Source organism: Stenella coeruleoalba (genome assembly GCF_951394435.1).
Source record: "Stenella coeruleoalba genome assembly, chromosome: 7".
Classification (NCBI taxonomy): domain Eukaryota; kingdom Metazoa; phylum Chordata; class Mammalia; order Artiodactyla; family Delphinidae; genus Stenella; species Stenella coeruleoalba.
The window spans coordinates 13,993,574-14,009,996 of NC_137153.1; the positions used below are offsets into that span (position 1 = coordinate 13,993,574).

General features: G+C 41.8%; 2 protein-coding genes across 6 annotated transcripts in view; one reads left to right on the forward strand and one right to left on the reverse strand.

Annotated features, from left to right (window-relative positions):
* Positions 1-3,823, forward strand: part of GALNT7 (polypeptide N-acetylgalactosaminyltransferase 7) — a 116,065-nt gene extending 112,242 nt beyond the window's left edge. For all 3 annotated transcript variants that reach the window (XM_079926105.1, XM_079926103.1, XM_079926102.1), the window contains one exon: positions 2,937-3,823. In XM_079926105.1, coding sequence (XP_079782231.1) covers positions 2,937-3,074 — 138 coding nt within the window. In that variant the 3' untranslated portion in view covers positions 3,075-3,823. The remainder of the gene's footprint in view (positions 1-2,936) is intronic.
* A 9,129-nt stretch (positions 3,824-12,952) lies between these two features.
* Positions 12,953-15,426, reverse strand: HMGB2 (high mobility group box 2). 3 transcript variants are annotated; one of them, XM_079926759.1, is made up of 5 exons: positions 15,271-15,426; positions 14,754-14,928; positions 14,384-14,529; positions 14,106-14,280; positions 12,953-13,492 (listed from the first exon to the last, which is right to left on the reverse strand). In XM_079926759.1, exons 2-5 carry the CDS (start codon positions 14,901-14,903, stop codon positions 13,334-13,336), a joined length of 630 nt encoding a protein of 209 aa, XP_079782885.1. In that variant the 5' UTR covers positions 14,904-14,928; positions 15,271-15,426; the 3' UTR covers positions 12,953-13,333. The 3 variants fall into 3 exon arrangements, with proteins under 3 accessions (XP_079782885.1, XP_079782886.1, XP_079782887.1); XM_079926760.1 differs by having other exon boundaries at positions 15,247-15,410; XM_079926761.1 differs by lacking the exon at positions 15,271-15,426 and adding an exon at positions 15,034-15,227.
* Positions 15,427-16,423: the final 997 nt, after the last annotated feature.

The following is a 16,423-nucleotide window of genomic DNA, read 5'->3' on the forward strand; positions in this document are numbered from 1 at the left end:
TAATTACTATGAAGTGGTAAGTATGTGTCAGTTGCTGATATCTTTCTTATAACAAGTTAGGAGGGAGAAGATTAACATAAACCCCAGAGAAGAGAACATTTATTTACACAAAGAAAGATGAATAATAGCAATGAAGGCTAGGGGTGAGTAAGGACAATATTAGTAAACTAGTAAAAGAAGGTTAGCAGATGCAAAACGACACAAGAAGCAGTGGATAAGAATGGAATGTACATATTTTAGATATTTTAAAGGGCAAAGCACTGAATATCCGTTTGTGCATCAGACATTACTAAATATTCACTGGGGCCCTTCAAAAAATATCTAAAGCCCATCATACTATAATGGCAGAGAAGGAAAAAAATGCAGAAGTAAAAATAAGCAAAATGCCATAGGACAGCAAAAGAGATTAATAGGAGGAGTTATTTCTGATGAGTTTCATGTAGGGAGTATCACTGCACCAGGTCTTGAGGTATAAAAAGGCTTTTCATGGAGAATAAATGAGAAAACGGGTGAGCAGAGGCGTGGCATCAAAGTGTAGAGAATTCTAGGAACTGCGTTTGCTCTGGTTCCCTAAGTTGTTCTCCATGGGAAAGAGCGTGGAACTTTGTTTTGTGGGCTTTAGGGAGTGACTGACATTAGTTAAGGATCACAGTGATAGGAAACAGTGGATACTTTTAGGAAAATAATTCTGGAAATATTGTCAAGTATGGACTGGTGAACAGGAGGCTAGCTCGGTCAGTGGTTCCCACTCTGCCCCGTCTCTGGACCCCCTTTACATCCTTACAAACCACTGACACGCTCCCCAGACAGATTTGTTATAGAGGTTACAGCTAACGGTATTTCCTAAGTTGGGAATTAAACCTGAGAATTGTTGTATTTATGTATGTATTCACGTAAATGTAACAATCATAACCATATTACACGTTAATATAAATAACACTTTTATAATCCCCACAAAAGTGAGAAGAGTGGCATTGTTTTATAGTTTCACAAATGCCTTTAATGTCTGGTTTAATAGATTCTTACTCTGCTTCTGCGTTTAGTTTGATGCGATATGTTGTTTTAGTTGCGTATTTGAGGAAAATCCGGCCTCACATAGACGTGCAGTTGGAAAACGAGGGGTAATTTAATAGCCTTTTCAGATAATTGAGGCTGTTCTTCAGTGCTACACAAGTGTGTAAGTGGTAGTTTCTTAAAAGCTTTGCAGTGTAGAATCTGAACTCCTATCAGTGAACATTTTGTTCTTTGTTGCGTTAAACCCACTGGTCTGTCTCACACTGGAGTGGATCTTTTGTAACATCACACATTCGCTGCTCATTCGGAAAACAGTGGCTCACTAGGTCATGTAAATCTTCCAAACGATGGCACATTTCATCATACAATGCCAAATAAATCACAAATATAACCACCGATTTCATCAGAAAAGTCTTTAAGTCTTGTGCAGCTGTCAAGTTCATGGTAATGGATACAAGTTTCCTACAACTCGAATTTTTGCTTGAAAACTCAAATTCTATCAATGGCAACAGACACTGTCAGCATTACATTTTTTCCTTGAAGTGATGGGCTCACTTTATTTTCTGGAAAATGGTTACCCAGTCCCAAGTTTGCATAATTGTAATCTGCCTGCAGGTTGTCCTTTCAAGTCAGAATGACATCCCACGAGAGAAGGAGCTCGTTCAACCCTCGGGTCCCGACAACTGCTCATGTGCTGTCCACTCTTCCTATACTATCTCATAGGGTCAAGATTTAATAAAACTAATACGTGGACACCAGGGGGGAAAGGGAGGGGGGTGAACTGGGAGATTAGGATTGACATATATACACCGCTGAGTATGGAGGAGATATCTAGTGAGAGCCTGCCGTATAGCGCAGGGAACTCTACTCGGTGCTCTGTGGTGACCTGGATGGATGGGAGGGAAATCCAGAAGGGAGGGGATATGTGTATACATATGTCTGATTCACTTCTCTGTGCAGTAGGAGCTAGCACAACACTGTGAAGCGCAACTATACCCCAATTAAAAAAATAATAAATATTTTAAAAATTAATTAAAAAATTAAAAATAGGAGATGATCTACATCCCAGGGCCATTCATTATGAGGATTAAATGAATTAATACACCTCGAGCATCTGGTATGCGTCTACCCGGCATAGAGCAAGTGCTCAATAAATGTTAAACGTTATTATCATTAAAAAAAAAAAAACTAATACGTTTTTACTGCTTTGTCAAGGGCGTTCTCAAGTGAAACTGGCTTTTTTTTCTTTTTTAATTGTGAGTGTTCGTCCATGGAGAACATGACTGTGTGATTGATGCTACGGCCCCAGCACGTTCACCCAGCATGGCTTTTGCGCCATCAGTATAAATGTCCATACGATGAAGAAGGCAGATGGGGCTCTGTGTATTATTATGAAATCGTTTCGACCTTACAGACCCAATCTTAGCTAGTCTGACGACCACACTCTGAACAGCCCTGAGCTGTACTGAAGGAACCTCTAGCAGGTGACCAGGGCTCGACCAAGGCAAGGGCGGTGGGGAGGGGAAAGGATGCACGCCCAAGCCACTGCAGATGTCCGTCCTCAGCCAGCGACTTGGAGGAAAGAAGGAGGGAAATGCAGCCTGAGCTGTGCTGTCCTGAGCACGGGAAAGCTGGTATCGTCATTAGTAGGATAGGAGCTAGAGGAGCAGGTTTGGAGGGGAAGATGATGAATTTAAGTTTGTATGTATTGAATTGGAGGTACCAGCAGTACATCATGACTGAACAATAACAGGATGTGGAAGACTGACGATCAAGAGAAACACAGACTCTGGGGTGTGCCTGGTTCATGCCTGCCCAATTCGCTTGAATAGTCTTCTTACGAAAGCCAGGCTGTGACTTTGTCTAATGTCAGTGATATCACACAGTGCAAATGTAACACTGTGTTTCCCTGTGTCTTCCAGAACCTGCACAGACTGACTCACATTCCTTCCAGAAAGTGCTTGGATCGCTCGGAGGTCCTCCATCAAGTGTTCATCTCCGACTGCGACTCCAGCAAAATGACTCAAAAGTGGGAAATAAATAACATCCATAGTGTTTAGAAGGAATGAAAGAAACCAGTAACCTACCTACTGACACGTAAATTTATACAGGACTGAAAACCTCCTGAAACCTGCTGCAACTACAGCTCCAAACCCAGAGGCTCTTGAGGAGTCTGAGGACATTGATAAACTGTGATTTTACGATAACATTATCATCTGCAGTTACTGTTTACAAAACTGCTTTTACCTTAAACTTTGTAGATGTTTACATCTTTTTTTTGTTTTGTTTTAAGATGATGTTGGTAATCTGTGCATTTAGCTCTGTTTTATTTAGAACAGAGTAAAAAGCATTGTTGTCTTCTTTGGGATTACACTCAGGGGTCTGAAAGGCAGTTTGATTGTTGTTTTTTGTTTTTGTTTTAACACACTTGAAAAAAGGTTGGAGTAACCAGATCGTCATATGTAACTTGGTGATTATCAACCTGTTGTATCTTTATTTAATTTTACATCTTTTTGAAGCACTGCCACAGGTTATTAGCCAAGGTGGCCTTCCTTCACAGTCATGCTGCTTTTTTGAAAGGTGAATTTCAACACATTTAGTGCCTCTTTTCATTTCTTGGTATATTTCAAGAGCTTTTGATGCAATTTGTAGGATATTAATGATGGAATTGTCACCTGTCTGAGGAGTACTTTTACCACTCAGAACTGAATTAATGTGCTACCATTTGCTCTGAAATTGAACGTTGTATTGCTTGAAAAAAGAAATGACAAGATGGAACATCCAGAGCTATTCCGTAGGGTTTGAAGATTGTACGGCATTAACTCCCCTATTTGCTGGCATTCCCAGTGTCCTCTATCAGTACCAACTCCTAAGGCAGCAGGGGGTCTGCTAACTAGAGAAAAATGTCCCCTGACATTGGGGATTGACTTTTCCCCATTCCCTGTCACCATAGAAAACTATAGATAACTCTCAGTTTTGAAACCTTGAAGAGGGGGTAACAAAAACAACAAAACACCACTGTAAACACATCAAAGGTTTGTTCTGACCGAGGTGAGAATTTCCAAACCCTTGTTGGATTAAGCCTTACAAGACTACTGTGTGTTACAACGTAAGCTGTGCAATTTATGAAGCCAAGGGTGAGTAGACGTTTCATTTATATCTTCATGAAATTCCCTGCACAGTTTTTAAATTTTAAAAAAGCTATTTAAAACTATAGTTCATTAACAAATATGAATTCTGTTAGATTATGTTAGTTCCCTAGTGTTTCTTAATTTTTTTGAAAGCATATTTCTATTAGTATTTTTCCAGTGAAAAGAAGACTTGTTTGAATTTACACATTTATTAAGATAGTACCTACTAGAAGAAAACCAAATACTGCAAGTGGTCAATTGATTTTAATTGCTAAATAATCTTTTATTACCTACAAGGTTAAAATGCTATGTCGAATGCAAAACAAATTTTTTTAAAAGTGATGAGGTAGGGAATGGCAAGTAAACTAAGATTTTTGATCCTGTAATCATATCAATGAAAGGAATTCACAAACTACTACCAGAGGGAAATATATTTAATTAAAGCCTAAAAAAGAAAAGGGAAAAAACCCTACATTTGTTTAAAAGAAAAGCCTACAGATTTGTTTCTTCCAAGCCTAGCTCTTAAATTCGTAGAGTCAAAGTTCAACATCCTAAACAGAGTTTTATTTATAATTTTTGAATTGCCAATTTGTATTTTGCTACTGATCTCTGATCAACCATTTGAACTTTCATTCATCTCTAGGGATGTTTAAAAAGGAATACATTTATATGATTATATAACTGCAAAATAAATCAACTATAAATAAGAAACTAAGAGAATTGGTACTTTAATTACTTGCGTGTTTGCAAAAAGGCTCCATTTTCTTTGTTGAGTAGATTATAACCTTGTTAACTATGCATAGGCCTAAGAAAGGTGGCACATAAACTGTGCATGTAAATTTTAAATGGGTATTTTGTGCAATTCGTTAAGATACTCTATAAAAAATGATTCTATATATTGAAATCAGAAACCTTACCAAACACGAAAACACATCAGAAGCTGCTGCCATAATGACTTTTCTACTGTAGGCTGCTTTGGAAATAATTCCCGTATCCTTGCTTTGTAAGTTGATAATATCACTATGCATTTCTACACATTTTATAAATTTGATTTATGCAGATTTTGATACACTGTATGTTTCTGTAGAAATTGTATAAATATTCAAAATTTTATTAGGGATACATTTGAGAAGTTTATGTATATCTTAATTCTGGGTTGCTTGTTTTTTAGGTGAGAAAAAAATAAAATACTGTATTTTAATCCATGGGTTTTTTAGTACTTGCAATCATTTCTGTATCTAAACACCACATGTTTGAAATAATTACTTGATTTTATTGTTTACAAGATACACTAATATAATAGTTAAAATATCATAGACCACAGTTATATGTTGAGTATGTGCTTGAGTGTTGGTTAGAATTCTGCTTAGAGTGTGTTTAGAGTACTCAGAGCTTACCTATCTAAGAAGGAAATATAAAGGCTTATTTTTGACCCTGGTTGCCTATGTATAGAAAATTTTTAAAAATCACTTACCAGGGCTTCCCTGGTGGCGCAGTGGTTGAGAGTCCACCTGCCGATGCAGGGGACGCGGGTTCGTGACCCGGTCCGGGAGGATCCCACATGCCACGGAGCGGCTGGGCCCGTGAGCCATGGCCGCTGAGCCTGCGCGTCCGGAGCCTGTGCTCCGCAACGGGAGAGGCCACAACAGTGAGAGGCCTGCGTACCGCAAAAACAAAAAAACAGACAAAAAATCACTTACCAATTACGAAAAACAACCCAGCAACGTATATTTTCCTTGGCAGTGTATTCTACTATATCATTGCCCTTTGAAAGCAAAAATTTAAGTCAAAATTCTTTACAACCTGATAGATCAAGTGAGTAGAAAGAAGGGAAGCCTACCAACATGAAGTGAGAACCGGGCTGTAGGACCTTATAGCAAAACCCACGACATCTCAGGAGAAGGTACTATGGCTGCCAGCTTTCCAGAGAGGGGCCATGTTGGTCTGGGAAGCTCGGCTGTTGTCATGGCTTCATTTCTCAGCTGCTGTGCCTGAGAAACGTGGAAAAGTGACAGAACACCAGACTGAAGTGAATGGGGGCTCATTTATCTCCTAAGAGATAGCCTTTCACAGGGATCTGGGAATATGTTTCATCATTTCTGGACAGACTGTAATTGGGGGAAAAAAGCCACTTAAAATTCAGTGGAGAACATGACAAGTACCTGACCTGAGCCAGAGGGCTAATAGGCCAGTAATTGGGTATATGAATATTAATCCATGAGAAAGCACTTTTAGAAGTACCGAGCACTATGAGAATGCATATTATTCATTAGAATCTGTTGCCAAAAAATGGACAAAAGTCAGAATGATTTGGGGGGGACCACTGTCCCTGGGAGTAGAGATTAACAGAAGGGCTGTTTCTAAACTAAATTCGATAATTCCTTTGCCAATCTCCTTTTTAAGATTTTGAGGACTTCCCCAGCGGTCCAGTGGTTAAGGCTCTGCGCTTCCAATGCAGGGGGTGTGGGTTCGATCCCTCGTTGGGGAACTAAGATCCCACATGCTGTGCGGTGCGGCCCAAAAAAAAAAACTTTTTTTAAAAAAAATTTATTTTACTTTTGGCTGTGTTGGGTCTTCGTTTCTGTGCGAGGGCTTTCTCTAGTTGTGGCAAGCGGGGGCCACTCACTATCGCGGCCTCTCTTGCGGAGCACAGGCTCCAGACGCACAGGCTCAGTAGTTGTGGCTCACGGGCCTAGTTGCTCCACGGCATGTGGGATCCTCCCAGACCAGGGCACGAACCCGTGTCCCCTGCATTAGCAGGCAGATTCTCAACCACTGTGCCACCAGGGAAGCCACCCCCCCAAAAAAAGCTTATTAAAAAAAAAAAAAAGTTTGAAATGCCCATAACTGTGGTAGGTGGGTTTTGGTTTTGTAAGTGGGTCAGGCCTTGGGCCCACGTCTGAGCAGAGGTGGCATAAGGGTGCCTTAATTTTCATAACAGAATGATATTACAATCTGCTCATCTGAATAGTACAGTATGGTGCACTTGTCTGCATTCGAATCCCTGTTCCATTACAAATTACCTGTGTGACCCTGGCAAGTTATTGATGCTTCTCTATGCCTCAGTTTCCCCATTTGTAAAAGGGGGGGAAATAATAGTCCTGTTTTATAGGATTTTTATTAGGCTTGTATGGGTTAACATACATGCAGTGCTTAGAATAGTTTCCTGCATATAATCAGGGTAATATAAATGGTAGCTATTGTTACCTGGTTTCAAAGTCTTAAAGTCGGTCTTTAATCAGAACTAAGACAGCTACACTGCAGACCCTCTATAAAGGCTATGTGTGTGTGTACCTGTTTCATATGTGAGATATCATTACCTCCACTTTGCAAGTGAAGAATTTAAGCTCATAAGTTAAGCTTATACACTGGGGGTGAAATGGTTATCCATAAGAGAATAAGTTGTTATCTCTACCTCACACCATTCAATGTGTAGAACGTAGTTTTCAGTGGTCGAATTTATAATTTAACCCTTGGATAGAACTAAGTGCATCTGGAAGAATGTCTAAGAACATTCTTTAAATTATGTTTAAATGAAATTTCTCTTGGGCTTTTGATATGAGCAAATAAACTCCAGCTGTCTTAATGATTAAATGCCCAAAACAAAACTAAAACTTTCAGTAGAAAATAGAGATGAATAGACTTCCTCATCTGGCCATAGCATAGTAATTGTTACTGTCCTAAACAGAATGCTGCTGTCCTAAACAGCTATAAAACAGGACAAAATATATGCAGCAGCTGTTTTTAGGAATTGGGTGACAGGCAAAGCAGACTGTGATAACTTGAGAGAAAGGAAGCACACAGGGTGAACCCCGGTTCAGCATGTCTGCCTGCCTGGAGAACTTTTCCCACCACGGTACAGGAAAGGAGCTCCAACCCTGGTGATTCAGCCGAGCTGAAGAGGCTGCAGAGACAGCTGGAATTGACAGGGCAGGTCACTGGAGGGGGCTGCACTTGAACACCAGGAGACGTGTACAGCAATTTTTATAGCACTACCATTTATAACAGCAAAAGCTCCAGGAACAACCTAATGACCCATCAACATGAGAGTGGATCATTTGTGGTATAATCACATGACGGAATGTTACAAGGCAGTGAACGTGAATGAACCAGTTAAAAACAAGCCAGTAGGGTAGTGTTGAGTGAAAAGGGCAATTCCCAGAAGACTTCATTCAACAAATACGTTTTGTAAAACCAAAAGCAACTAAAACATACAGTAAGTCACACATTTATATGTGATCAAATATACGTGGATAAAATGTGATTGAATAAAAGGTTAACTTATAGTTACCAGACAAGAAAGGGAAGAGGGGAGAGGAGACAAATTAGGGGTATGGGATTAACAAACTACTAGATGTAAAAATAGATAAGCAACAAGGATTTACTGTATAGCACAAATTATACCCAATTTCTTGTAATAACCTATAATAGAGTATGATCTGCAAAAAAACTGAATCACTATGCTATACACCTGAAATTAACACAATACTGTAAATCAACTATACTTCAATTAAAAAAAGGTTAAATAACTTGTCCAAATTCCCAAATTTAGTATTGGAGTCAAGGACATAACTCCAGTACTCAGTATCCCCAGAGCCCTGTGGGAGGAATGTCTATTGTACTTTCCACATAACTAGTTTTCCTCTCCACCTAAACTGTTAAGAATCTCAGAAGTGAATGTGGTACTTTTATCATAGCAAGTATATTATTAACACATACATATTGTTATGCATACTTTTAGCTAATATTTATTATTTACTATTTCTTGCCACTAGGATGTCTTAGATGTATTGTCTCATTTAATGCTCAAAAAAAAAATTCTGATTTTAACACCTGAGGAAACTGAAAGGTTACACATGAGGTCTGACGTTACCAAACTGATAAGAAACAGCCCTATTCATACTGATCTGATTCCCAGTGTAAACTCATCAGCTCACTCTTAATTTCTTTCATAACTTCGTTTTTCCTTTTGTATGTATTTTATATAGTTTGTTCTTTGTATAAGCCATCTCACCTTTATTGCAAAAATGTAGAGAATCAAAGAATAACACATGAATCTATGAATTACAATTTTGCTTTCTCTTTACCTACTGCCCTAGGGCACTGTCCTCGTTGATTGCTATGTCTTCCTGAAGAAAGGAGACTGGACCAGTTCTGAAATTTGATACTACATACTGCTTAAAAGTTTTGTTTTTTTTCCTTTTAATATGACACTAATCGTGCTCCTGAGCCACTATTCTATAGACATGTTAACTCCCAGGATGAGGCTAAGAGAGGTCTGCGCTAAGTCCTGAAGAACAAAGGTTCAGGAGCCCAATATTCCATTAAGACCTCAGAGACAATGTCTATATTTACCTTTACAACAGGTTAAGAAGTTAGATGAGTTTCCAGTCAGGGCGAGAAGCGCTTCTAGACAACTAGGAAAATAATGCTTAGCGGGGAGGCCTGTACTTACACTTTTACCAACAGCCGTAACTCAAGTAAATGTTATTAATAATCCTACATTTACCTACACTAATTTATAGAAGTGGCAAACTGGTGACCCTTGACAGAATCTTACCTACAGACATGTTTTCTTTGAGCCTGACATTTGAATTCATTGCCAATATTTACAATTCAGATTTCACATTTTTTAAATATCTAGAATTCTGGTTCCACTTGAAAATTGGGGAGATTTGGGAATCCTAGACCCACATTTCCATCCAGCAACAGGACTGAGCTAAACAATGGCTGTCCCCTTCATCCTGGGCATTTATGTTTACAAATGTTTATACAATAGTTACTCTTTCTGGCACGAAGTGTACAAAAATGGCTTATTTCTAGAGAGAGATGTTTTATTTTTAAAAGGACTGGATCTTATGCATCGGCAAAACAGGCCCTTTAGCTTTCTTCTTGCTATTCCCCAAGAAATAAAATCATTACTGCTTTGTAAACATTTTTAGTGGCATACGTAGTAATAGAAAGTCAGCTTTAAGATAAGGCTATGTTTGGCTAAGACAAACTTATGGTTTAGTACTTACAGTAAATGATGCTGTTAAAGAGCAAAACACAAAAAGGCATACTGTCCCATACTGAGCAAGTTTGCAAGTTACATAAGGGACCGCAGGATCTTCTAACACAGCTTTTATAGATTAAAAGACCAAAAGTAGTGGCTACCATCTGGAAAGAAATTTGAGACCCTACTTCAGTTCTTGCACCAAAATAAATTACAGAAGGATCAAAGATTTAAGTAATAAAAAGTAAGAAAGCAAAGACAATTTTTATAATCTTTGAGTGGGAAAGGCCTCCCAAGGCCACTAGGGAATAAATTTGCCTACATAAAAACAAATCTTTGCATGAAGACAAGCATCATAAAGTCAAAAGACAACATAGAAAAAAATATTTACAATGCAGGTCACAAAGGGTCATTTTCCTTATTTCCCACAAATTACTAATAAGACCAATGAGACAGAAGACCACGGGAAACACTAATGGCTCTTTAACATAAAAATATGCTGAATTCATAATAGGAGGAACCATTTTTTATATATCAGAATAGCAAAGATTATGAAGTTTGAGAATGATAATGTTGCTGAGATGAGGAAATAGACATTCATTGCTGTGCAGTACACATTAGTAAAACTTCTGGGAGCGAGCAGTTTCTGCCATATACCAAGTACAGGTTTTAGCTATTATAATTAGCACAACTTTAAATGCACAAACTTTTGAACTTTTTGAAATCATACAAGGATATTCATGGCAATGTTGTTCTTAAAGCAAAAAAAACCACAACCATAAGTATCTTTAAGGAACTGGTTACATTGTGATCTATTCAATGGGCTACTATGCAGATGGCTATCGAAGTGAAATGTGGCAGCTCTGTTGTGCTAAGAATCTAAAATGATGAGAATTAAGGGGCAGAACAACATATATAATAAGCTTCCTTTTGTGCAACATTGATATATATGCACATATGACTGTTGTGCTTCAGTCTCTCTTGAAGGGTCAATTATTACATTACTGGAGTTGCCCCCTGGGAGAACCTGGTGGTTGGAAATCAAGGTTGTAAACTACCCACTATATAGCCCTTTTACATTTTTTACCATCAAGATATGACTTATTTTTAAAAAGAAAAGGGGGGGCAGGCGGTTTTCATAAACACATCCCCAAGTACTGGCTGGACTGGGATAGAACCTGATTCTTACCCCCATTTCAGAGCTTTCCAACATAACCACTCCTTGAAGTCATTTAGTCCTGAAAACAAGGGTATTTTAAATTTTGATCCACACTTAGAGAAAATATCAAATATGAGGACTCATCTCAAATGCTGAGATTATGGAACAACTCTTGATTTTAAAAGAATGAGTCACTCTTAGACATTTAAACTATATTTCATTTAAAGAACAGAATGAAAGCAAACACAAAAACTCCCAAAAAGAAAGGTGACAAGGAACCAGATAGGTCTGCTTCATGGGTCTAATTTACAGATATAGAAATCCTTAAGAAACAGACTCTATTTCAATTTTAAAAACTCCTATTTAGTATCTTTTCTATGCATTAAGTACTGTTGTAAATACTTAACATTCTCATTTAATCATTAAAACACTGCGAAGTAGGTACTGACACCCTACACAGATAAGGAGAAATAAGCCCAGAGGTAAAGTCCATACAGCTAGCATTTGGTACAGCTGGGGAACTGGGATCCAGACCTAGGCGTGTCTCTAAAACACCTTACCCCCAATTTTTTAGCATTAAGTCACCTAACACCAGGAAATACTTTTTAAATACATAAAACTAGTTTTCATTTTATGATCAGGAAAAGCCCCAAAACAACAACTGTGATATTAATGGAGGGCAATCTCTAAGAGGGCTGAAGATTCTACTTCAGTCCATCTGCTCTGGGAATTATGCTAATACCTTACCTTCCATTTAACAAGTTTGGTTAGTATTTCCTGTGTCAGAAATAATTCCAAATATGGCATAAGATGGACAACCAAGGCTCCCATGGTTGGGTAATAAGAATTTTGGCTCCTATTTTTAATAATTGATAGGTAACCAAGATTGTCAGGTTTAACTATGAAACTATCGACAAATAGGTTTCTTCTATAATCTCTTAGACAACAGATGGCTAACTTTCACTAATAACTTGATAACTATTTACAATAGTTATCTAAATTCCAATGCAAGCAACTGCTTCCTCAAATGAGCATTTCCTAGTAACTGCTTTCACCTGTAAATAAATATCCTCGTAAAATCTCGCCTAACTACAGTCATGGAAATTCACAACCACCATCTCAAAAGCTTTCTTGGGTTAGTTACTGAGAATTCTAGGCTTAAGACCAGTGATTTTTAAGATTTAACTCAAAATTCACTCTGGTATTCTACCCCAAACTAGATCATTATCAACAGAAAATGTAAACCTGTTCCTATTGTTTTTAAAAGTTTATGTGTTTTTAGGTATGGAGTCACTGTATGAGCTCCTCTGCCTCATACTAAAAAAGAAAGTTTCTCTCAAAATAAAATGTCACCTAAAAAAAAGGGACAAGTTAGCTAACAAATGAACATAAATGTCAAGAACAAACCTTGCTCATTTTATAAAACTGCATAAATTTTTGAAGTTCATTAAATTCCACCGCTGGTTTTTAAAGAACACTTTGTAAATATGAATAATATGGGCATGTTTGACTTTTAAACAAACATTATACTAAATCAACCATGTCTGAGAACTATTAGGCAGAAAAACAAAAAAAAGTTGACATGGTTCCAGACCATGACTTTTAAAGCAAAAGCTAATTGAGCATATACGACAAAGACAAATGAAATAATATACATAATTTTATTACAAAAACTTTTTAAAAAAAACAATGCAACACTCTCATTCTAGAAAACCCAAAATTCACTATTGATACTAATTTCTATGAGTTTGCTGTGCTACCATACACAAGTCAAAAAGTTAAAGAAACCATTAAATATTCAGAAACATTCATCAAAAGCTTTAAATTCTAGCTGTATGTAGTAGCCCCTCAAAAAGCTACAACCTGCATTTTTAAAAAAGTATTTTCTCTACAAAGAATCTTATCAGCTATACAAACAACTGTACAGTTTTTATACTGAAGCTAATATTGAGCTGCACTTGAATTCACATTCTTAGCAAAACCACTGCCTGAGCACACACACACACTGCACACGCATTGTTACAGGATAGCCATTCATTCCTCATCTTCATCCTCTTCCTCCTCATCTTCATCCTCTTCCTCCTCTTCCTCTTCCTCATCTTCTGGTTCATTCTTCTTCTTGGAGCCTGTTGGCCTCCCAGGGCCCTTCTTTCCCGCTTCACTCTTGCCCTTGGCACGGTATGCGGCAATATCCTGAGATATTGTCAAAAAAATAAAATCATCATCCGGTGTCATTACTCAACCATGAAAACCACTAAGTTGTAAACAATCTAAGATTATTGGCCAATAACCTCGATGACTGTCTAAAACTTGGTTTTGAGATCATTTGTTCCCTCCAGGCCTTCGAAAGCTAATGATGTAAAATAATGGGGGTGTATCAGATTGATGTCTGTCAGTACTTTCACTACCGTCATCTGTTAGCGGCACATAGCCTGTCCCCTGACCTCACATTTTAGATACACCTACATGAAACATTTAATCCTCCATTCTCAACTAAGAGATGCATTTTACCACAAATACATTTGAATGCAGCAACCTCCCAGGGCTACAAACACCGGTTGCAGTCCAAAGAAAGGAGGTTCCAATTAGCTTATACTCCTTAAGTGTACAACTCTCATTAGACCTTTTCAAAGCAAAGCTGACAACCATTAACACTGACCTACGGAAGGTTCCCCACTTGCTAGTCAGGGAAAACTGACTACAGCTTATACCTATTAACATACAGCTTACACCTACTTCTAACATGCTCATTTAGAAACTGGCTACCAGATTTCAACCTTGCCCCCAAAAAATGCAGACAACACACCTTTTCATACTTCTCCTTTAGCTTAGCTGCTTTCTGTTCATAGGGTTGTTTGTCTTTGGCTGACTGCTCAGACCACATTTCACCCAATTTTTTGGCAGTATCGCCAATGGATAAGCCAGGGTGCTCGCTCTTGATCTTTGGGCGATGTTCGGAGCAAAACAGGAAGAAGGCAGATCTGAAAGGAAGGAACAGAGCTGTAATGACCTGAATGAAAAATCATGGGGGCAGTTCAGTTGACTGAAAAGAAGACAAAAACAAACAAACAAAAAAAAACTTACGGAGGCCTTTTAGGCGCATTGGGATCTTTTTTCTTTCCCTTCTTGTCACCTTTGGGAGGAACATAATTCTTCATCTCCCTGTCATAGCGAGCTTTGTCACTTTTTGCCATATCTTCAAACTTGGATTTTTCCTTGGCAGACATGGTCTGTGGGCATGAAAGCAGCAGTGAAAATGCAATACTGTAAACCGACATCCGTCCCCGAAAAGGCAGGCTTCTCTTCAGGGCCACATTTGCCTCCGTCGTCTTAAAATACACCAGCACCCCGAAGTCCTGTGCCTCTGACTCCGAATAAAACACTGGGGCCGGTCGGCGGCGGAGACAAGTTCAATGTCACGGCCACCTGCCCGCGTGAGGACCCTCGCTCTCACCTTCCATCTCTCGGAACATTTCTTGGAGAACTCGGCGAAGTTGACCGAGGAATCGGGGTGTTTCTTCTTGTGCTCCTCCCGGCAGGTCTGCACGAAGAAGGCGTACGAGGACATCTTGCCCCGCGGCTTGTTGGGGTCGCCCTTCCCCATGATGCTGCTGCGGCGGCGCGTCCACCTGGCGGGAGAGCGCGGCGGGCGCTAGCGGGCGAGGCGCCTTCCCGCCCAAACGCCGCCGCCCCCCACCCCCCGGGCCCGCCACCCCCGCCCGGCCCTTCCTCACAGGAAAGCCCCCGGCTTCCACGCCGCGAGCCCTGCTCCGAGCTGCCGCCTCGCGCCCCGCGTCCAAAACACTCCAGAGACGGGCCCGGACGAGCTTCCCGCCTCCGCAGTCCGGCCCGCCCGGCCAGCACCCGGATTCCGCCCGCAGGGCGAGCCCCGAGAGCCGCAGGCGCCCGGGCCGGCCGTGAGGCAAGGGGGTCGGCCGGCCACGCACCCCAGGCCCGGGTCCGGCTCTTGCCTGGCGGTAGCTTTTCCTCAGAGTACCGCGCAGCGGCCGGGTCCGACCGCGACGCTCCTACCCGCGGCTCCGGCGTGAAGTGGTATGTCGCTAACGCAATCCTCCGTCTCTTGTTTTGCAGACTTCTCCGCGCCACGGCAACTTGACGAGCCGGGCCACAGGCCACACCCCCCGCCGCTCCTATTGGCCCTGGGGATTATTCAAACTCAGAGAGGCCCCGCCCCCTCGCCACGGCGGCTTCCGAATGGCCGGTGTGTCGCCAGGTTCGTCCCCCCGGCCGCAGCCTAGCAGGTTCGGTGGGTCGCCCGGGTAGTTAACTCCTAGACCCGTTAGAACCGGTCAGGAGAGGAATGTGCTGCTCGATCCTGATTGGCGGCCGGAAGAGGGTTTGAAAAATGGCGGGCCTGGCGCTGACTGGCTGGGGCGGGCGGCGGGGGGCGCGGTTGGCCCGTGGAGAAGCCCCGCCAGATTTAAAAATACCGTGTCGCGAGTCCGCGGGCTGCTCTCCGGGGTCGACGGCGCTCGGTTTGCGGGCGCTGAGGGGGCAGAAGCGGCTCGCCCCGCCGACCCCGACGGCGGCCCAGGTCCTGTTTGTCCCCCGCGCCAGCACGGCCCAGAGCCCCGGCTCCCGGAGCGGTGGTCGCCGCCCCGTCTGGAGAATAACAAATACGGAGGCTGAGGAGCCTGCGCTGCGGCCGACGGCCGGCGCCGCCGGGTGTCGCTGAGGCTGGGGTAGGACCCGAGGAAGACAGGTGGCGGGGACCGGGGAGGGGCGGAGGGAGCCATTACCGTCCCCATGGGGGTACCGCACGCCCGCGAAGCAGGGCGCCTTCCGCCCACGGAGTCCGCGAGGGGCCACTCCTCCCTCCCCCTTCGTCCCCGGCGTCAAATCCCGGGGTAAACAGGGCCGCCCGCGGGCGGCGGGGCGGGGCGGGGCGGGCGGCGTCTTCCCGGTCCCGCCCCTGCATCCGGGCTCCGATCCCGGGCCGCGGCCCCGGGGCCGGGCCCACACCTCTCCCTCCACCCCTCAGCCTCTCCACCTGAGCGCTGCGACGCCCCTGCCCCCCTCCCGAGGCCAGCCCGCTGTCACCGCAGTGGTCACTGTCTGGTCCCCGCAACGCGATCGTTTTTAAAACCTTTTCCCTATCAAAGA